The sequence below is a fragment of the Brachyhypopomus gauderio genome, chromosome 17 (genome assembly GCF_052324685.1).
Source record: "Brachyhypopomus gauderio isolate BG-103 chromosome 17, BGAUD_0.2, whole genome shotgun sequence".
NCBI classification, from domain to species: domain Eukaryota; kingdom Metazoa; phylum Chordata; class Actinopteri; order Gymnotiformes; family Hypopomidae; genus Brachyhypopomus; species Brachyhypopomus gauderio.
In genome coordinates, this window is record NC_135227.1 from 18,761,228 (window position 1) to 18,782,956 (window position 21,729).

General features: G+C 44.5%; 2 protein-coding genes across 5 annotated transcripts; both read left to right on the plus strand.

The window, feature by feature from the left end:
* The first annotated feature begins 267 nt into the window (after positions 1 to 267).
* Positions 268 to 8,043, plus strand: pex13 (peroxisomal biogenesis factor 13). The gene is made up of 4 exons (XM_076978211.1): positions 268 to 435; positions 4,888 to 5,582; positions 6,189 to 6,311; positions 6,736 to 8,043. Exons 1-4 carry the CDS (start codon positions 368 to 370, stop codon positions 7,104 to 7,106), a joined length of 1,257 nt encoding a protein of 418 aa, XP_076834326.1. The 5' UTR covers positions 268 to 367; the 3' UTR covers positions 7,107 to 8,043.
* Positions 8,044 to 8,191: 148 nt separating this feature from the next.
* Positions 8,192 to 21,074, plus strand: sanbr (SANT and BTB domain regulator of CSR). 4 transcript variants are annotated; one of them, XM_076978208.1, is made up of 21 exons: positions 8,192 to 9,463; positions 9,728 to 9,880; positions 10,531 to 10,714; positions 11,052 to 11,145; positions 11,850 to 12,097; positions 13,452 to 13,510; positions 14,760 to 14,920; positions 15,025 to 15,111; positions 15,288 to 15,398; positions 15,827 to 15,950; positions 17,594 to 17,746; positions 17,888 to 18,030; positions 18,127 to 18,226; positions 18,668 to 18,700; positions 18,894 to 18,993; positions 19,175 to 19,263; positions 19,339 to 19,367; positions 19,556 to 19,629; positions 19,924 to 20,045; positions 20,148 to 20,239; positions 20,519 to 21,074. In XM_076978208.1, the coding sequence occupies exons 2-21, from the start codon at positions 9,728 to 9,730 to the stop codon at positions 20,553 to 20,555; spliced, it is 2,193 nt and encodes a 730-aa protein (XP_076834323.1). In that variant the 5' UTR covers positions 8,192 to 9,463; the 3' UTR covers positions 20,556 to 21,074. The 4 variants fall into 4 exon arrangements, with proteins under 4 accessions (XP_076834323.1, XP_076834322.1, XP_076834324.1 ...); XM_076978207.1 differs by having other exon boundaries at positions 8,192 to 9,435; XM_076978209.1 differs by having other exon boundaries at positions 8,192 to 9,435; positions 19,924 to 20,012.
* The last annotated feature ends 655 nt before the right edge of the window (positions 21,075 to 21,729 follow it).

A 21,729-nucleotide genomic window follows, 5' to 3' on the forward strand; every position in this document is an offset into this window, starting at 1 on the left:
GAACAAATGACACTTCTATTAACCAGCTTAACAGATTGTATTCAGTTCTGCAACACTGTGACAAGGCACGATCAGTGTATCTTAGTATATTAGCGGTAATAAATTTAATGTTCTCTGAAAGCGGGTGTATATTAAAATAATCTCTACTTTTAAAATCACATTGTCATGCACACTTACAACCCGGGCCACGGCGACTTGATTTAGACCAAAACCAGACCAGGACTTTGACCCACAGACCGTACAGTCTGCCGTGACGCGTCCTCATCGACGTGTGAGCTCGACACTCCACTACTTTGGTCTAGCGCGAGCAGCTCGTTTCCAGGTGAACGGCCCCGGCCCGTGTCAGCTAGCTAACAGCGCTAACACCATGTCTCAGCCGCCCCCCAAACCCTGGGAAAGACCCCCCGGAACCCTCACAGCTCCGCTACATTATCGGTCAGTACTATATTTATATGAAGTTCTGCAAATTGGTTTTTTTGCCGTAATTCTATGAGAAGCAAGTTTGTTTTTCAGCTAGTCGTCTGACGTTAGATGACAGGCCTCGAGTCGTGGACTTGTTCATTAATACCAGAACAGCTCGCACAGTTAAAACTTACTGTTTTATTATCATACACACCGTTAATATTAATGTTTTATTATCATACACACAGTTAATATTAATGTTTTATTATAATACACCCTCCACTTCTGTCTCCTCACGCCTTATTTCGGGGAGAAACGTCAACAGACCGACTAGCTCGCTGGGTTAGGTGCCAAAGTCCCTGTCCTGTGTGAGGTGTGTGTGAACACACATGTACTTAATCACTCACACGCTTCTCTGCTGTGTGGAGCAACACCGGTTATTTTAAACACTTTCTGTTCGTCTACCGTGTTGTATGTCGTACGTGAACTGCGATTTGTGAGTACATGTTTCCACGCCTTTTGCTGATGTCTTAACTGCAGGTTACATGTTTTGTAGACGCTATTACTCTGAGTTTATAATCCAGGTCATTGTAGAATGGTGGACGAATATAGTGTTACCTAAGGACATACTTACCATACTTACCTGAGGACTCTTACCTGAGGACTCTTACCTGAGGACTCTTACCTGAGGACTCTTACCTGAGGACTCTTACCTGAAGACTCTTACCTGAAGACTCTTACCTGAAGACTCTTACCATAGGACTCTTACCATAGGACTCTTATTTGTATAGCGGGGTGCAATTGCCCAGACAGGGTAGTGGACACTATTTCCCACGGGACTCCCAGTGTTGTTACCCACTACACTGTTCACTTGTTACCGAGTTGCACATCAACAGCAGCTGGTTAAGCAACTAACTTGCATGTGTTAACTGGAGAGTTGGTGAAAACCTGGTATTTTCAGTTTCTTCCCTAACTAATACGATTAAAGAGAGCGTGTCGGTTCCTGTAGCAGCTGCTACTCTGAAGCTAACCTGTTTTGTAATGGGTTTAGGCCTACTTAAAGGTGCAATAAGTCAACTTACCAAATGTGCTAAACATTACGCAACCACCATTATACTCACAACTAATGATTCATTTTTTAAACATGGAGGCCTCCATGTTGGGGACCGGCTCTTTGAAGTTTAAACGGGTCCATTTGAGGACTGCAAAGCTATTTGATTCTGCGTCTTATGTGAGCTGCACGTTATTAAAAATAAAAATCACTAAAAACGACTTCTTGCTCCCTTAAACATAACCCTTAAACTAAGTTAAACTCATATACATGCATTACATATACATTATATTATATATACATGCATTACATATACAGTGCCCTCCATAATTATTGGCACCCCTGGTTAAGATGTGTTCTTTAGCTTCTAATAAATTAAATTGTTATTGTGGAAACATACTCTTACACTGACAATTGTAGAAAAATGTAACCTTTAACTCAAGTGAAGTTTAAGGGGGAAAATAAAATCCCTGACTAAGAAATAATTATTCTTCATAAAATCACCTGTTCCACAATTATTGGCACCCCTAACAATTCTTAGGAAATAAATGTAATTAGAGAATTTCTGTCACTTCTACAGTAGTTCACGAAGTTAATCAGAGTATGTAGGAACATTTAATTAGCAATTTACAACTTCTTGTTTCCCTGGGGTATAATTATGACATGACACAGAGGCCATTTCTCTTCAACATGGGAAAGACAAAGGAACATTCAAGTAAGGCAGATGTGTGTTGACCTTCACAAGTCAGGCAATGGCTACAAGAAAATAGCCACTCGCCTACACCTGTCCATATCTACTGTTAGAGGAATTATTAAGAAGTTTAAAACAACTGGGACAGTGGTAAACAAGTCTGGACGAGGACGCAAGTTTATTTTGCCACCACGCACAGTGAGGAGGATGATAAGAGAAATAAAAAGTTCTCCAAAGCTAACTGTTACAGAACTGCAACAAATGGTAGCATCTTGGGGTCACGAAGTCTCCAAAACAACCATCAGGCACTATCTACACGCCAACAAGCTGTTTGGGAGGCATGCACGGAAAAAACCTTTTCTCACTCTCAATCATAAACGAAAACGTTTGGAGTTTGCTAAGCAGTACTGGAACTTCAACTGGGACAATGTGCTTTGGTCAGATGAAACAAAGATAGAGCTTTTTGGCAACAAATGCTGTAAGTGGGTCTGGCGTAACACAAGAGCTGAGTATGCAGAAAAGCACCTCATGCCCACTGTGAAATATGGGGGAGGATCAGTGATGCTGTGGGCCTGCTTCTCTTCCAAAGGCCCAGGGAACCTTGTTAGGGTGCATGGCATCATGAATGCTTTGAAATACCAGGACATTTTAAAACAAAATCTGGTGGCTTCTGCCCGAAAGCTGAAGATGGGTCGTCACTGGGTCTTTCAGCAAGATAATGACCCTAAACATATGGCAAGATCTACACAGAAATGGTTGACCACACACAGAATCAAGCTCCTCCCATGGCCATCTCAGTCCCCAGACCTCAACCCCATTGAAAACCTGTGGGGTGAGCTGAAGAGGAGAGTGCAGAGGAGAGGACCCAGGTCGCTGGATGATTTAGAGAGATTGAAAGAGGAATGGTCGAAGATCCCTCTTTCTGTGTTCACCCATCTTGTGAAACATTATAGGAGAAGATTAGATGCTGTTTTGTTGGCAAAAGGGGGTTGTACAAAGTATTAACATCAGGGGTGCTAATAATTGTGGCACACATTATTTGATGTTAAACAATTATTTCTTAATGTGGGATTTTTTCCCTACTGAATAAATGCACTTGAGTTAAAGGTTGGATTTTACTCTTTTTTCCATCATGGTCCTATATTATTTAGAAAAAAAACTCAATTTATAAGAAGCTAAAGAACACATCTTAACCAGGGGTGCTAATAATTATGGAGGGCACTGTACATATACATGTGTTTTCAGTCAGTCAGTCATCTATATAAACAGCATTCTTAAGCCACACATTATGGATTAGTCCTCAAATCTCATCAGATTTTGGGCATCTCTGTTTTTGCCGCTGGCAAGGTGACTGTACATCAGTCTATGTGAAAAGCGTGCCTAGCAATAACATACTTTGTGGTGTTTTCTGGTAATGAACATGTAATGGACACCGTTTTGTCTTCATTAACAAAGAATAAAAAATAAAACACAAATGAGAGTAATGGACAGTAAAAGTCTCCGCACCATTTAATCGGTGGCTCTATTAAGGAAACCCACACTCCCATGACACCTCAGTCACGTGAACTGGAAATCCTCCCAGAGCGTTAATGTCATCTGGTGACCAATGTGACGCTTGATTAAATGCATGGTCATTTAATAAATGTACTGCAACCCACTGTTGTACTGTTATCTTGCTCCATCACGATTATGTGATAATGGCCACTCATCCCGAATGTTGAAGTCAAATATCTAGGTTCTGATTCACATCAAAAACATTATTTTTAGTAGTTACACAATACAACAGATTTATTTGATCAGGATACTGTGGCCTGTGGCAGCTTTAATGGACATACGATTCATATTGTGCGTAATGTTGCATTGTTCATAATTACTGTCACTGATTACAGGACAATATGATCTCCTTCTATAATTAGACCAGTAGGCTATTTATGTAAATAAATAAACACACAGCATGGGTGAAATGAACCAGCACATTAAACTTTGCTTTGGTCTGTCCAACTTCTGAATGTGTTTTTTAGAAAAAATATAAACTCTTGCATTAATCGGACAACTTTCAAAGTTAATAATTAAAAGCGGCCCTCAATGGAGCACCAATAAAATGATTCACAGAGAGAGACAATAATAGTACAGTGTCATATTTCACACCACTGGAACTTAAAATATTTGTCTGCATATGCAGAATATAGCATATATTTAGACACAAAAGTAATACAAGAGCTTCCACAAAAGTGCAGGAGTTGACGTGGTAAAAACTGCTGGCCTAGTTTAGGGTTAGTCAGAAATACTCCCGTCCTGGAACCATCAGCCTTGGCTATGACATGCCAAGTGAAGTCGACTTGGAGTTCAAGGTTAGGTTCAAGGTTAGGTTCAAGGTTAGGTTCAAGGTTTGTTAAATAAGCTTTGTGGAATACCACCCATGACACCATCACTGTTTAGGGATTGTCCTGCTCTAATATACATGTGCGGGAACCCCCCAGGACTGGAGGCGAACACATTTTTGTATGTGGCTTCTGTGTATATGTAACCCGTGTATTCACTGTGTTTTAGGGGCCCAAAAATATTTTCATGTTTTTTTTTTTCCCTCTTCAGAAAATTCCTTTAGTAGTGCACCATAGATTATATTATATATAATTTTGAACTCTGTCGTGCACTTTGTCAGATAAGAGTGTCCTTTTGTAATGAGCCGGAGTGTTGCCAGTCCTGTCTATACTCCCCTCCTCATGAATTCATGTCCCCTCAGCTCTCCGGACTTCAGTACAGCGCCTCTGGCGGCTCCTCCGGTTCTGACGCGTGTGGCGCCCCCCGTCCCTCCGCGGCCCGTCCAGCAGACGTACCGGCCCTCCTACAGCTCCTTCCCCTCCTCCTACGGCACGTTCGGCAGCTCCATGTACGGAGGGTACAGCCCGTACAGCTACGGCGGCTACGGCGGTTACGGCCTGGGCTACGGCCGGCCGCACGCGGAGGACGTGCCCCCCAGCCGCTTCGTGCGGCACGCGGAGGAGAGCAGCCGAGGGGCCTTCCAGTCCGTGGAGAGCATCGTCCACGCCTTCGCCTCGGTCAGCATGATGCTGGACGCCACCTTCTCCGCCGTCTACAACAGCTTCCGCGCCGTGCTGGACGTGGCCAACCACTTCTCCCGCCTGCGGGTTCACTTCTCCAAGGTGCTGTCGGCCTTCGCCCTGGTGCGCACGCTCCGCTACCTCTACCGCCGTCTGCAGAGGGCTCTGGGCGTGCGCACCCAGGCCAACGCGGAGGACCTGTGGGCCGACAGCGTGGCCGAGGGCTCCGTGGTGCCGGCGTCGGGACCCGGGTCGGCAGGAGGGGCGGAGGCCAGAGTCAAGTCCTGGCCCATCTTTTTGTTTCTCGCCGTGGTGTTTGGAGGGCCGTACCTGATCTGGAAACTACTCAGAGCTGAGGAAGGAGTAGAGGAGAGAGGTGAGTGGCCGTCATGTGTCACATCCCTCCATCTCTCCACCCGTCTCCCATTCCTTCTCCATGCTTCCTTTGTGTTCTTCATACATCTCTCCCTCACACACTCCTTCTTCCTCTCCCTTTTCTCCCCTCTCCTCGTCCTCTTCTTCCTCTCTCACTCACTCACTCTCTCTCTCTACCTTCCTCTCTCCCTCTTCTTCTCTTTCACCACCCATCCCTTTCTTGTTCCCTCGCTCTCCCTCTTTCTCTCACTCTCCCCATGTGTCCCATCCACGTTCCCTCTCTCTTTCTAATTACAGCACCTCACAAGTCTGAGTGATGTGAGATTAGTATGGGTTACTTAATTGCAGTGAGGTCTGTGGGTAGCTGACCAATGGCAGATTGTTGGCTGTGTGTTTCAGAACATTGAATTTGCAACACTTAATAAGAAGTTGGTGCAGACTGTCTGTTTTAATTTGACTGTATATGGATCTCCATTATGTGTAACATGAGGGTTTCATCCACACAGGACATGTTTGTTTTAGGGCATCTCCTGTGTGATGTTTTAGCCCGTCTCCTTCTGTGTGGTTACGTAGGCGTGTCCACCCTGACTGACTGCTCTGTGTCCAGGCACTAACTGGGCTAATGGGGAAGATGACCACGTGGTGGCCAAAGCCGAGTACGACTTCACTGCTGCTTCTGAGGAGGAGATCTCCTTCCAAGCTGGAAACATGCTCAATCTGGCACCAAAGGGTAATGACACACAGCCATCGATTACCCGCTGTCTCACTGATCCATCACTATAATGCCTACATGCATCCCGTGTGCTTGCCTAACGAACAGGTATAAACTGTTAGGCATGCTTTACTTTTGTTGCTAGCAATCTATGTCAGTACTGTAATATATGTTTCAGGAATATTAAAGAAGGTTACATACTATGTATGCCATATATTAAATATTTACAATGTTATTGCAAATTTTAGCATGAAGAATACTTGGTAAGGCAGTGTAATTTTTTTCCAATGTCTGCATTTACTAATGAAGTGCAGAGAAGTTGCTCTTTGGAATTTTCATTACGTATAATGTTCTGCTACATTTTGCTCTTTATGTGGTGAGTCATTTGTCATTTGTGCACTGAGAGCCCGTGTGGGTGGTCCGGTTCTCTCGCCGCCGTTAGACCAACAGCCGAGGGTTCGCGGCTGGCTGCTGGCCAGTTTGGACGGGCAGGCGGTGGGACTCGTCCCCGCTAACCACGTCAAAATCCTGGGCAAGAGGCGTGGTAGGAGACCGGCGGAGCCAGAGCTGCCACAGCTCCAGGAGGGACAGCAGCGTTCGCTCTCGAGCACAGGCGCCGGGGGCGTGGCCGCCTCCGAGACCCGCCCCTACCCAAACACGGGGGGCGTGGCAACATCAGAGACCCGCCCCTTCCCGGAGGAGCTGCTGGAGGCTGCGTATAAGGAAACGCCAGTGTCATACGCCCACCCAGTCGTCACCACAAACACCACAGCTACAAACGCTGCACTGGGGACTGAGAGGGTTGATTTGTGAGTGTGAGCAAAGGGGGCAGGTGTTTGATTATATGTGAGGAAAGAGAGGGAGGGAATCTCTGCACCTGTGACTGCATGTGTCTGGGGGAGATACAGGGCGTGTGGTAGTGCTCTCAAGGGCTTGGACATTATGTGAAGGGTGTGCCGTCCCTTACAGAGCAAACCCCATGACATCAAGGTCTTGGGGGACATCTCTGCACTTAGAAGCTATCTGTAAAGCTATAATTGGAATATTTTCAATGCTTCAGACAGTACCCCACTCAATTTATAAACTATAGTCTTGGCTTAAAATGGGCTGTGTTGGATTAAAGATGATCTCTTAATGAATTGAGTAGTGCAGTGTATGTCTCATAAAGAGACATTTGATATGGAATTGCTTTAATTGTCTACATGTCTCGCGTGCAGTTGCAAAGAAGGGAAGATCATCACATGTATGGATGCTGTCCTACTGTGTGTTGAAAACCATCACATGTATGGATGCTGTCCTACTGTGTGTTGAAAACCATCACATCTATGGATGCTGTCCCATCGTGTGTTGAAAACCATCACATGTATGGATGCTGTCCTACTGTGTGTTGAAAACCATCACATCTATGGATGCTGTCCCATCGTGTGTTGAAAACCATCACATGTATGGATGCTGTCCTACTGTGTGTTGAAAACCATCACATCTATGGATGCTGTCCCATCGTGTGTTGAAAACCATCACATGTATGGATGCTGTCCTACTGTGTGTTGAAAACCATCACATCTATGGATGCTGTCCCATCGTGTGTTGAAAACCATCACATGTATGGATGCTGTCCTACTGTGTGTTGAAAACCATCACATGTATGGATGCTGTCCCATTGTGTGTTGAAAACCATCACATGTATGGATGCTGTCCCATTGTGTGTTGAAAACCATCACATGTATGGATGCTGTCCCATTGTGTGTTGCAGAAACCGGGATCAGCTCCCTTTCAGATGCTGATTACGGCTTCAGAAGGAACCGGATCATTTGCAGGGCTTGCCTTGGAGCAATAGACTTTTCCCCCTCAAAACGCAATTTGGTTATTTGGTAAATCCGTTTGACTGATACGGTTGGTAGAACCGGTTTGTTCTGTGTTCTAATATCTGTCCTTTAAAAAATATATATTAGAAAAAAGGGCAAATATGTTTGTTACATGTTTGCTAACCTTAATTTTGATTATTTTAAATAACACATTAGTTTTTTCAGGTCCTTTTGTTCAACATCAGCCTAGGGTTAAAAAGCATAGTAATTAAGAGATTTGTTCCTTTATTGGGTTCAATCGACTGCATTTCTTTGAATGTAATTGACAAAATCATATTTAAAATGCTAGGTGTGCAATGTTACGTTTTTGAGCAGTATTGTTGAGATCAGCTAGGGTGAAGTGGACGTCCCACTGGCCTGCTGCACTGTGCCCAATCTCATCATACTCCTCATTAATCGCTTACTTAACTGTCTTGTGTTACGGATTTGTCTGTACTCTCTTTGTATAATCATTAACACATGCAGTTATGTAAATATAAACATTTTGACAGTAAAATATTTTCACAATTTAAACTTTTATCTTTTTTTATTACATTTTAGTCCTAATTAGGAAATGCATGAAAAATAGTACTTGTGACATACTGTACTTTAAGACGAATTATTTATCAATGTCTGTTCATGTATTTTTTCAGTCATTTCAGCCCCCCGTTTACTAATAGTTTGTAAAACGGTCTTTAGCTTTCGGGTTTTTACGGTTTTTTAGCTTTTAACAGTTTATAAAACACACAACATAAATCGTTCACAAATAATGGCGGCCTGACGTTTGGTATGATGGTGATGAACCATAAATCACTAGTAGCGAGTCGCTGTCGCCAAGCAACGAGGACGCCCTCGCGCACCTGCTGCACTGCGGCATACATACAAACGGCTGAGCGCTACAAAGCAAAGCCGCTCGCTGTCATTGGTCAGTTTGTTACCACGTCTAGACGGGAGTCTTCATTTTGGCCACAGCTGATTGGTTTCCCCGGCCGTCCGTCAAACACGCAGCAGGGTGGGAGGAGCCGCGCATCTATCGATGTGGCGAGAGGCACTAACCCCGACCACCGGCCGTCGGTAACGGGAGACGAACACAGCGAACGGAGCTATTATAACGGATAAGGACGGAAAATACGTCCGACGGACCGTCGTTTGAACGGCTCTCTAACGTTATCGACAGGACGCAAGCTAGGACGACTCGCCCGGCTGGCAAACTTTCAGGCAGGCCGGCCGCGGCGCAGCTGTCCCGGGGACACCGGGTCAGGAGAGCGGGGCTACCGGGAGGAGACACCCGAATGACCGTGAGACTGCTCCACAATCCGCCTTGATGTGTGTTGATGTGTCTCGGTGTCCGCTCACAGCACGGACACTGTATTTATCCACGTATAATGCACAAATAAATGTTAGTTCATATTTATTAAGATGATATTTATGAGAATATTCCTGCCACCACGTGAACATGTACGGAGGTACAGATCATTGTGTGTTCTGCAACGTGTTTTCTCCTGTGTGCTGTTGTTAAAATCTGAATTATATATATGTTTGTAAAAAAAAAAACGTCGTATACCAAAACGGGTTCGTTTATGGTTTCAGATGATGAACCGACTGTGTTCCGTCAACAATAATTTCCCATACGACAACAACCTGCTGGTTCTGGACATGGTTCTGAGCTCGCTCTGGGCGGTCCAGCAGCCCATCAACTGGGACAACGTCGCCAGACTCGTCCCTGGATTTACCCCAAAAGAGGTAATTAAGCTGAGCCTGCTGGTGCTGAGGTCTGCTGTAATATTGCTCTTATGGTGTTTTAAGGTTGGGACTTTTGGTAGGGTGAACTGTTAATAGATCACCTTCTGTGTGGTGTTCAAGCAAGTGAGGGTCACTTATTGTATTAATTTTATTTATTAGTGGATTTTATAAAGTTTCATGTCTCATGCATTAGCAATGTTATTTCCCCATGTCTGTGCTGTCTGTCATTGCTGTTTAGAGGCTGTAGAAGTCCTTGAAGCTCTCCTAAAGTACATGAACACATGACTGTGTCCTCAGATGTGCTGATGATATGACCACAAACTACTTGTTCCCATTTTCTATGTATAAAAATTCAAATTAACTACATATAGGCACAACTGCTCTACCTTAGATAGAAGCAATGTCAGTGTCACCAGCTGAGTACCTGTTCTGAAGGGTATAGACCACCGTTCTAAATGGTTATGACCGTTTACAGCAGCTTACAGATTTGCCATGCTCTACCCGATTCTCCTGAGATACTGGAGCACCAATCATTAGTGTAGGATGTGAGAAATACAGTATACACCACATATGAGACCATTTTGGATCGGATGTCATCACTGACATCTCATATGGACGTGCTGGCACTGTTAATGTCATGTGGTGGTCAGTGTTCACGCAGGTTTGATGAGCTGAAGAGCGCGGGGAGTCTCCCTCTAGTGGATGATCAGTGTAATATGGTGACTAGCGGCTCTGCGTCTGAAACACTCTCCGCTTACATCAGATCCACCCTCTTGGACCTCACGGGAGAGACGGGTGATCCACGGACCAATCAGAGCATCCTCTCTGTATCAGGTAAGTCAATAGAGTGGGATTTGGAAACCACGCTTTTCTTTAATTCACAATAAGCAGGGGAACCAATCGGAGGAGTGATTTTAGTCCTTTAGTCAGCTTTCCTGCCTGACATGTTTCCTCAGTGTTGCATGGCCCATGTCGTTGCATTTTTCAATGTCGTTTCTGTTCGAGAACAACACCTGATTCAGCATGCGCAGATTCACATTCCCATGGACTTTGATTAGCTGCCCCGTGTGGGTGTTAGTTCGGACCAAGGGGACAGTGTGTGGTGCGGTTACTGCGATCGGTGAAGTGTTTCAGACAGGGTTCAGTGCCTGCTGTTTCTGGTGCTCTCCAGGAGTGACTGTGACCCACGCAGAGAGAGGAGTCAGGCCTGACACGGAGGGCACGGCAGCTACAGAGGGCAGAGACAAAGAAGATGGTGGGAAAAGGTGAATCTTCACTCTCACTGGAGTGGTAGCCACACCTGCTCCTAGAGTCTTGCCACCCTGCAGAGTTTAGTGCCAACCCTGCACTTGGGGAAGTGACAGCCTAACTGTACACTGATGGTGGGCCTCCAGTATCAGAGCTGGTTAGCAGTCTAGTATAATTATTACAGTATGTACTGATCTTTTTATTACAGTATGTACTGGGCTGTTTATTACAGTATATATTGAGCTGTTTATTACAGCATGTGCCGGGCTGTTTATTACAGTATATATTGAGCTGGTTATTACAGCATGTACTGGGCTGTTTATTACAGTGCTTTACAGTTTTTCCCATAATAGTGCTAACTTGGTGGGTCCCACTGCACTAAAATACTGAAACCGTAGATATAACTGGCTTAAACATCCCTGAGAGAAAATATTACAACCAAAATTATGGTCACTGGTAATAACACTGATGGTATCACTGATTTATATAACTGATAATAGAACTGATTTATATCACTGGCAATATCACTGGTTTATTTCGCTGGCAGTATCACTGGTTTATGTCACTGGTAATGTGACCATTGTTATCACATGTAATATCAGATTTAATTCCCTAGTAATATCACTGGTAATATCAATGTTATTATCACGGGTAATACCACTGGTTTATGTCACTGGCGTTATCAGTGGTTTACCTGCTGACCTTGGGTCTTTTCTCTCAGTCCTACCATGGTGATCCACGTTTGTGACGAAGCCAAGAACCTGAAGCAGGATTTTGAATGTCCACGCCACCTGCTGGTGAAGGAGATGCGCTACTTCTCAGAGTACCTGTCTATGGACGCCCAGCGGTGGGAGGAGGTGGACATCTCTGTGCACTGCGACATCCAGATCTTTGATTGGCTAATGAGTTACGTGAAGAGAAACTGTGAGGAACCTGAACCTGGGAAGCACGTCGAAAGACCCAAGCTGGGTCAGTGTGTGTGTGTGTGTGTGTGTGTGTGTGTGTGTGTGTGTGTGTGTGTGTGTGTGTGTGTGTGTGTGAGCCTATAAGATTAGAACTCATTACAGTGACAGTGGTTCTGAGTGTGTGGTGTTAAATCGTGTGGGTTTGGTGGGTGTAATGTGGTTTAGACATTGAGTGTAGTGTTGAACGCTATTGTGTAAGTGTTTGTGATGTGGTTTGGTCGTGGTATGTGGTGTTGAATCATGTGGATGTGGTGTTTGTGGTGTGGTTTGGTCATGGTGTATGATGTTTAATGGTGTAACGTTGGTGTTGTGTGTTTGTGGTGTGGTTTGGTCATGGTGTATGGTGTTTAATGGTGTAACGTTGGTGTTGTGTGTTTGTGGTGTGGTTTGGTCATGGTGTATGATGTTTAATGGTGTCACGTTGGTGTTGTGTGTTTGTGGTGTGGTTTGGTCATGGTGTATGATGTTTAATGGTGTCACGTTGGTGTTGTGTGTTTGTGGTGTGGTTTGGTCATGGTGTATGATGTTTAATGGTGTAACGTTGGTGTTGTGTGTTTGTGGTGTGGTTTGGTCATGGTGTATGATGTTTAATGGTGTCACGTTGGTGTTGTGTGTTTGTGGTGTGGTTTGGTCATGGTGTATGATGTTTAATGGTGTAACGTTGGTGTTGTGTGTTTGTGGTGTGGTTTGGTCATGGTGTATGATGTTTAATGGTGTCACGTTGGTGTTGTGTGTTTGTGGTGTGGTTTGGTCATGGTGTATGACAGGGGTGGCCAACCCGTCATAGACCAAGAGCCACTTTTCTTACAGTGTTACGGCAAAGAGCCACATCGTACATGGGCGAGTGTAATCTGTTGAGCGGGGGGGTTTGACGAGTGTAAATTATTAGCTGTGAAGACAGTCAAATGCGTGTTTTCCACTACGCCGGTTTAAAAAGTATTAGCGGCTCACTAGGCTTGTAAACTAACCGCGCACCACGAAAATGTAGCAGTGTGTCGCCCCGTTTGTGCAGGTGAGCCCGCGGACCGGCTGGGGAGCCGCATGAAACCAGGCAAAGAGCCGCATGCGGCTCGCGAGCCGCGGGTTGGCCACCCCTGGTGTATGATGTTTAATGGTGTCACGTTGGTGTTGTGTGTTTGTGGTGTGGTTTGGTCATGGTGTATGATGTTTAATGGTGTCACGTTGGTGTTGTGTGTTTGTGGTGTGGTTTGGTCATGGTGTATGATGTTTAATGGTGTCACGTTGGTGTTGTGTGTTTGTGGTGTGGTTTGGTCATGGTGTATGATGTTTAATGGTGTCACGTTGGTTTTGTGTGTTTGTGATGTGGTGTGGTCATGGTGCATGGTGTTTATTTTCAGAACCCAGCAATGTCATCTCCATCCTGATCTCATCCGAATTCTTGAAGATGGATACTTTAGTAAGTGTGAATTTTTAAGTACCATTACTTCAGTCATTATAAATACACAGACAGTAAGTGTGAAAATGAGGTGAATGTGTGTCTGTGTGGTTAGTGTACAAAGCTTGCTGCATGACCAGTTTTATACAAATACCTGTACCTGGCAAAACCGGTAATATTTTAGTTAATTCTCATGTAATCTCATGTAACAAAAAAACTTAATGTAATCTTTATAACGCACAGGTAAAGTGCATAGAAGCCGTATATAGCCATGAATGCGTTTGTATGTAGACAACCAGATACGACCGTTATGAGTGTTTTACCTGAGGTTAATATACCTAGGTGAAATTAACTTTATAAAGTAATTAAATGGGTACCATGAAATGAATGCTAGCAGAGGTATGCTAGCACAGTGCCACAGTCTTGATGCTAACAGTTTCTGCTGTTTTTATTCATTATGTGCAGTGTTGGAACTTTAGGTTTCTAAACTGTTTATTTGAAAATATTTTATTGATTTGTTGAATAAAATCAAACTCTGGTTTATCTTCGGTTACACATTAGCCAAAAGTGACCCAAACCTGATTTTCTGTCTATATCGGCTTTTTGTTAGTTCACAGTATACTTGTACTAAAACTGTAACGCTCCACGTGGTAACCAGTTTAATCAGGAACAACCTGCTGACTGGCTGTGATTTTGGACACTCATGACTGCGATGAGGTGAAGGGGGGAAGATTTAAAAGATGGTGGTGTGTGTGTAGTCATGAGAGAGCACTGTCTGGATACACAGTTGGAGGTCACTCTAACCGTCCATCTTTCTTTGATGGCAGCGCAAAACTATGAGGAATGTCGAGCTCGATTGTCGTGATAGTCACACGAACTCCCGATAACGAATGTTCAGACTGAGTCGCTCTGCCGCACATGAAAATGTCCCAAATCCGAACTGAGAATGTCAGAATGTTGCTGTTCACGCTGCCATCCGAATGAAAAATCTGACATATGGAGAGAAAGATGTGATGTGGGCTGCTTGAACCTGCTGTGTGAACCTCACAGTATGTGGGTGCTGGTCTATGGGTGCTGGTCTATGGGTGTCTGATGGCATTGTGGGTTAAATGCTGGGGTCCTGCCTCACTCATGAAGCAGTGAACTTAATTCTGAATGTGTGTGTGTGTGTGTGTGTGTGTGTGTGTGTGTGTGTGTGTGTGTGTGTGTGTGTGTGTGTGTGTGTGTGTGTGTGTGTGTGCGCGTGTGCGTGTGTGTTCCTGGACTGCAGGTGGAGGAGTGTATTCAGTTCTGCCATAAACACATGAGTGCTGTTGTGGCCACGCCGTGTAACATGAGCTGCATTAGCAGTGCGCTGGTGTGTCGCATCGCCCAACTCTTCACACACAACGAGGCCCACGACATCAAAGACAAGAAGGACAAGTTCAAAAGGTCAGCACAGATCCACAAACGTGTATGGACGAAGGTTCCATAGCAGTTCTTCTTGACCTTTTCTCTTTAGATATTCTAAATATTTTGTGTGTGTTTTGCTTTAGTAAGTTGTTCCAGAAGAAGATTGAGAAGTTGTTCGTTCCTGACCATGAGAATCAGGACTCGCCAGGAAGCGCAGCTACGCTGTACAGGTGCCTCACAGGAGCACAGGACACACACACACACGCACACACACACGTATGCACAATAAGTATTTTAATACCCTCATTGCACTCTCTCATTTCTTTCCCTTTCTCTCCTTCTCTCTCTCCCTCCCTCACTGTCTCTCCATCTCTCTTCTTCCCTCTCCCTCTCCCCCTCCCTCCAGGTGTGGCCTTTGTCAGAAGCTTTTAACCAAAGACACTGAACGGAAGATTCCCTGTGTCCCAGGCAAACTCAATGTGGACTCTCGTGGGAATATAGTCTACACACACAGCAGGTTGAGCATCTGATCATCATCTACACATTTGCCTGGCCACTGTCTACATACACAGTAGCTGTCTGATCATTGTCTAAACACACATTAGGTTGCCTTCCTTCACTTCATGCTGTGTTGTGTGTCTGATAATCATCTGTACACACAGCACGCCGAGTGTCTAATCATCTTCGACACACACACACACAGTAATAAGTGACCATTGTGTACACCAATGAAGGTTGAATGTCTGACCATCGTCTGCACACACAGCAAATGTCTGATCGTTGTCTAAGCACAGCAGCTATCTGATCAGTGTGTACACACACAGCTGAGTGTCTGATCATCTTCGTCTGATTGTGTATATATTTGGATATTATTATAAATGTGCATATATAATGCGCATTTATATTATTTGTGCGCTGTGCACTTTCTGGTTGTTCTGACCTCAGGCATAAAGGTTGGGATGTCCATGAGTTTCTGAATAGCTTGTATGAGGAACTGAAATCCTGGGTCCTGGTTTACTGGAGGATCTGGGGAACCATCAACGTCCTCACTTGTTCATGCTGTAAACAGGTATATACATCTGTTCACATTGTAAACAGCTAAACACAGTAAGACCTGCTTACACTGTATACATGTAAACACATGCATTAAGAGAGGTAAACACACCCTAATCTACTCGTGCTGTAAAGGGGAACAGGTGCTTACAGTAAAAAGAGAAACAGTTTTAACTAGAAACATGCTAACACTCAAAATCAAATACTGGTCCAGTGTACAGTTTGCCAGCTTGCAAGTTAGATTGATATGTAGCAAGATAATGTATTTATTCCACAATTATTATGGAATAAAATCTAACATATGAAATTACAATTTCTTATGTTGAACTTTAGCGTAGTTATAAAGATGCTTAATGGCACTCAATCTACAACTTGAAAGCGAATAGAAGGCAGCGTGATGAAGGCACATGAATGAATGAAGAAATGATTTGTGGATTCTTTGTCACGGGCAAAGAACATGCAGGAAAGAAGGAGGAATCAACCGTGAGTGTCCAGTTGAAAGAGTTTAAGAAAACAAACAAAACAAATGTAACACCCACTGTTATAGAGGTGTTCTATAGAGGTGTTGTATAGAGGTGTTCCACTGTCATAGATGTGTTCTATAGAGGTGTTCCACTGTTATAGGGGTGTTCCACAGAGGTGTTCAACTGTCATAGAGGTGTTCCATAGAGGTGTTCCACTGTTATAGAGGTGTTGTATAGAGGTGTTCCACTGTCATAGATGTGTTCTATAGAGGTGTTCCACTGTTATAGGGGTGTTCCACAGAGGTGTTCAACTGTCATAGAGGTGTTCCACAGAGGTGTTCAACTGTTATAGAGGTGTTCTATAGAGGTGTTCCACTGTTATAGAGGTGTTCTATAGAGGTGTCCCATTGTCATAGAGGTGTTCTATGGAGGTGTTCCACTATTATAGAGGTGTTCTACAGAGGTGTCCCACTGTTATAGAGGTGTTCTACAGAGGTGTTCCACTGTCATAGAGGTGTTCTACAGAGGTGTTCCACTGTTATAGAGGTGTTCTACAGAGGTGTTCCACTTTCATAGAGGTGTTCTATAGAGGTGTTCCACTGTCATAGAGGTGTTCTATAGAGGTGTTCCACTGTTACAGAGGTGTTCCACTGTCATAGTGGTGTTCTATATATGTGTTCCACTGTTGTATAGGTGTTCTATAGAGGTGCTCCACTATTATATAGATGTTCTACAGAGGTGTTCCACTGTTATAGAGGTGTTCTATAAAGGTGTTCCACTGTCATAGAGGTGTTCTACAGAAATGTTCCATTGTCATAGAGGTGCTCTATAGAGGTGTTCCACTGTTATATACTGTAGGTGTTCTACAGATGTGTTCCACTGTCATACAGGTGTTCTATTGAGGTGTTCCACTGTTATAGAGGTGTTCTATAGAGGTGTTCCACTGTCATAGAGGTGTTCTATAGATGTGTTCTATAGAGGTGTTCCACTGTTATAGAGGTGTTCTATAGGTTTTCCACTGTTATAGGGGTGTTCTATAGAGGTGTTCCACTGTCATAGAGGTGTTCTATAGAGGTGTTCCCCTGTTATAGAGATGCTGTTGTGTTGCTTGTGTTCTTCTCCTTTAGAGGTGTTCCACAGAGATGTTCCACTGTTCTAGAGGTGTTCCAGTTATAGAGGTGCTGCTCTGTTGCAGGTGTTCCTCTGCTGTGAGCTGGCCCAGTGCAGGTACCACCCTCAGTCTGTGGTGTTCCCAGGTGTGGGTGCAGAGCGGGGTTGGCATGGCACTGGGTTCTATCCCTGCTGCAACCAGAGGGCTCTTCGCTTCGACCCCACCACCATGCCCCATGTAAGCTAGAACCGCCTACAACTGTATTTTGTGCCCAGAGTGTGCTAGAGCTATGCTGAATCAGCTTATAGTCACAAGAGATTTTCTGTGTGTGCGTGTGTGTGTATGTGTGTGTGTGTGTGTGTGTGTGTGTAACTGCAGGGCTGTAAGCTAAGAGACCACGTGGTGTGTCCAGATAGCGGGGACTGTGTGGACAATGTGAACTCTGTCCAGACCCGAATCCTGAATGACCTGTTATTGCATCGGGATGTGGTGTGTGTGAACAACCCTCCAGCCTCCGAGAGGTTCGCGTCCATGTTCATATCACTTCCATTTATGACTTTCCACTGAGTTGAACTCCATGCTGGATGTGACTGTGCTGTGATGTGTTTTTTGTGCAGTTTGGTGGAGTCGCCTGCAGGTGGCGAGCGTGTGCAGGACTGTGACATCATGCTGGGGCCTGGAGTTCGAAATGTTCAAAGAGGCGGAGCAAACACTGCTGTCAGTCTCACCTGCTACACCATGCTAGTATAAACACTGTTTTCACACACAGTCGGTCTGCTGTTTCAAAAGGTTATTGGGTGGAAACCTCCTAGAGATATCCTGCAGGTCACCAGTTCTCTGCAGCTTCTGGCAGCTGGGTCTGTACCCTGCTCATCCTCTGATGAATAACGGATCCTGTTTGAGTGACCATGACAACATAACGTGGCCACAGGCGATACGTTTGCTTACCCACGATCCCACAGCACGGTTGCTGGAGACAGCTTTATCGCATTGATGTTTTTTTTTTTAGCTTGTGTACTTATGAACGAAACATTCGAGTTCAAAAATGTCCTGCAATCAAAAAGGTCTGGAAACAAAAAAAGTTCTGGAATCAAAAAAGAGGCATCTGAAAAATAATGTATCCATTAACGTGTGTCCCCATCACATGGTCTGTTTCAGTTTTCACTGTTAAAGAACTGGAGTCTTCAGCTGGTGAGAACACACACACACACACACACACACACGTGCACACACATATGCATGCACTCATACAGCCACACGCATACACATTCACATTCAGTCACACCCAACACACTCACGTCTCACACTCTCAAACCAGACCGAGTGTTGAATTCTAGCACATGTACTGTTCGTCTCATTCTCAACGGCCTTTGACCTTTCTCAGAGACAGCAGTCTCTCCTGTCTGAGGATGAAGAGTATACCACAGGGTCAGAGGTTACAGAGGATGAAGTTGGAGATGAAGAAGATCCTTCAAAGAAACAAGGTTGACTGATTCTGAAGTTATTCTGTAGTTCTGTAGACCTATAATAAAACAATTCTTCATATATGTGAACTTCAAGCTGTAGTGACAGCCTTTGACCTGAAGGTGGCAGCCAAGTACAGTTTAAAGTGTCCTGATCTTGAATGTAAACTTTAAGAACTGACATTAGGTTCTTTATGCACAGTGGCAAAGAAGACAAAAAAATCAGGCAAACTATTGAGAAGACAGGTGTCTTCCCCGAGCATACAGAGCAGAGAGAAGACCATAGACAAGGTGAGGGCACGACTGCTTCACCTCAGCACCGCAGATCAGAGAGCTGCTCTAACTCACGTCTTTGCCGCTTTGCAGGTTCCTTCACGAGACTCCACCCCTTTCACGTACGTCTTTCTTCTGTCTTCTCCTCAAGTGTTTATGTCTCCTTTTATCAGTTATGGCCGTTAGTATTAAAGTAATTACTTATGGATCGCAAGTCAGTAACCTGACTGAGTTCAACCGCCGCAACCTCTAAACTGTAGTCTTGTTCTTCTTTTTGTCTGTCTGTCTCTCTTTCTGTCTCACCCCTCAGAGTAAGTGTGCAGATGAGTAAATGGGACAGCACTCGCTCAATGAGGTTTAACCAGGACGCTCAAAGGGAGGAAGGTATATGTCCAGAATACGCACTTATCTTCTAACCCAGTAGCTACCACGCCTGCCCAGACCATCCCACAGACCCTGTACCTACACAACAAACCCCGCCCCAACCCACAGACTCCTCCTCTATCCTACACGCCCCTCCCCATCCCACACACCCCTCCCCTATCCCATACACCCCTCTCTTGTCCTACACACCCCGTCTCCATCCCACAGACTCCGCCCCCATGCTATAGACCCCGCCCCTATCCTCCAGACCGTGTGTGTGACTCTAAATATCTTCTTTTCCTTGGCTCCCTACAGACCAGAGGAGAATGGTGGACATTATTGACCATCTCACCAAAATGCGTTTTGGTGACTTAGAGCAGAGCAAGTCCAAAGACACTAAAGAGGTAGAGAAGAGCCACCTTCACTGTTGTGTCTGTGTACATATAATACATATTCTTCTTATAGCAAGTATACACGTTATGTAATACCTAATATACTGTGTGTGTGGCTATTGTTTGTTCTTTGATGTGTGTGTCCAGCTTGCAGGCGGTATCTACTCCAGACTGGAAGCCCAGTTTAAGAGCTGCACACAGTCAAGCAGCAAACACAGCAGCTCAGACAAAACACTCCGGTACATCTCTCTCTATCGCTCTCTCTCTCTCTTTCTCTCTCTGTATGATGCACACACTTCAAAAGACACCCTAAAGTATATAAACATATGCACACACCCTGCACATAAACATTTACACACACTACTACAGACCCAGATTTTGCATTCATACATTATTCTGATTGCTGTTTAATCTTAACTGCTTGTTATTATTCGGTTCCCTAAGTTGGGTCCCCATGTTGAGACATGGGCATTATATTCTGCAGGCAACATCTGCTAATCGCCCGGTCCTTTCTTTAGGCTGAAGACTCGCTCTGGGCCATCGAGACCAACATAGAAGAAACAGTTGGACTGCTGAATGTGTGAACAGACTCCAGAGACTGTTCAGAGAGATGAGAGACACTAGATATCTCCATCCCTGTATACCTTTGTTCCAACCACGTTGGACTGAACGAGTAGAGGACTGCGAGCAGTGATGTCATTAATGAGGCCAGTGATGTCATAAAGGAAGCTGATGCCATGGAGAACATTTGACATCATTTGAATCCGTCTTCCCCATTACTAGCAGTGCTACTAGCATCATAGATGCTAAAGTACGTCTTTATCCTTCTTCTCGTGCTATTTCACTTTCTTCTGTCTTGTTCATTCTCTGATCTCCTCGCATATGCACATAAACCTGGTCTTCCTAATCTCAGGTGACCCTCCTTGTAGTAACCTGCACTTTGTGCTGCCCTAACACGCTGCCCCCTGCTGGTGAGCATTAACCCTGTAGAGTCCTGCTGCCAGGGACATTGGGAAGGTGGCTCTTCTCACGACCCTGACATACTCAATCTAGAATAAAGAATGGAGCAGAGTTTCCAACTGTGTGTGTTTCAGTGTCTTCAACCTCAACACAAGGCTCAACTTGGTCTGCCAGGCATATATTTATGGACTCGGTTACAAGTGGCGGCCCACTTAACCCACCACAAAACGTTTTGTTTCTGTTGATTATGAGAATTTAATCAATCGTTTCACATCTACACAAATGCAGCTGTATTTCTTACTTTTTGGGTTATGCTTGGCTTTCTTGGTAAGAGATATGGTGGCCATATCCAGCCTCATTTATCCATGAAGGTAAAAAATCATGCAGGATGGTAGAAATGTTTCACTTAGTCTCAAACTAATTAACATAACTAGCTTGCTAATCCACCAGCTACCAATGTCAGTCATGCAACTGTATTATACCAAACTAACAAGCTCGACCTAAATGTTTTATTTTTGCAAATTATTTACATATCCGGCACATCTGAAATTACATTTGTTGAAATATCTGTGCACTGGAAGGGTTTTTACTTGGCAACAGAACGTAGTTTGGGTGTGATCTGATGTAGTTTGGGTGTGATGGTGGGAGCTGATGTAGTTTGGGCATGATCTGATGTAGTTTGGGTGTGATGGTGGGAGTTGATGTAGTTTGGGTGTGATGGTGGGAGCTGACGTAGTTTGGGCGTGATGGTGGGAGCTGACGTAGTTTG

Coding starts and splice junctions, on each gene's coding strand:
- pex13 (XM_076978211.1), top strand. CDS start 368: ATGTCTCAGCCGCCCCCCAAACCCTGGGAAAGACCCCCCGGAACCCTC. Junction 436..4,887: donor ACAGCTCCGCTACATTATCG/GTCAGTACTATA, acceptor ATGTCCCCTCAG/CTCTCCGGACTTCAGTACAG. Junction 6,312..6,735: donor GCTCAATCTGGCACCAAAGG/GTAATGACACAC, acceptor CGCCGCCGTTAG/ACCAACAGCCGAGGGTTCGC.
- sanbr (XM_076978207.1), top strand. Junction 15,112..15,287: donor AGCGCAGCTACGCTGTACAG/GTGCCTCACAGG, acceptor CCCTCCCTCCAG/GTGTGGCCTTTGTCAGAAGC. Junction 19,264..19,338: donor GAGAGAAGACCATAGACAAG/GTGAGGGCACGA, acceptor GCCGCTTTGCAG/GTTCCTTCACGAGACTCCAC.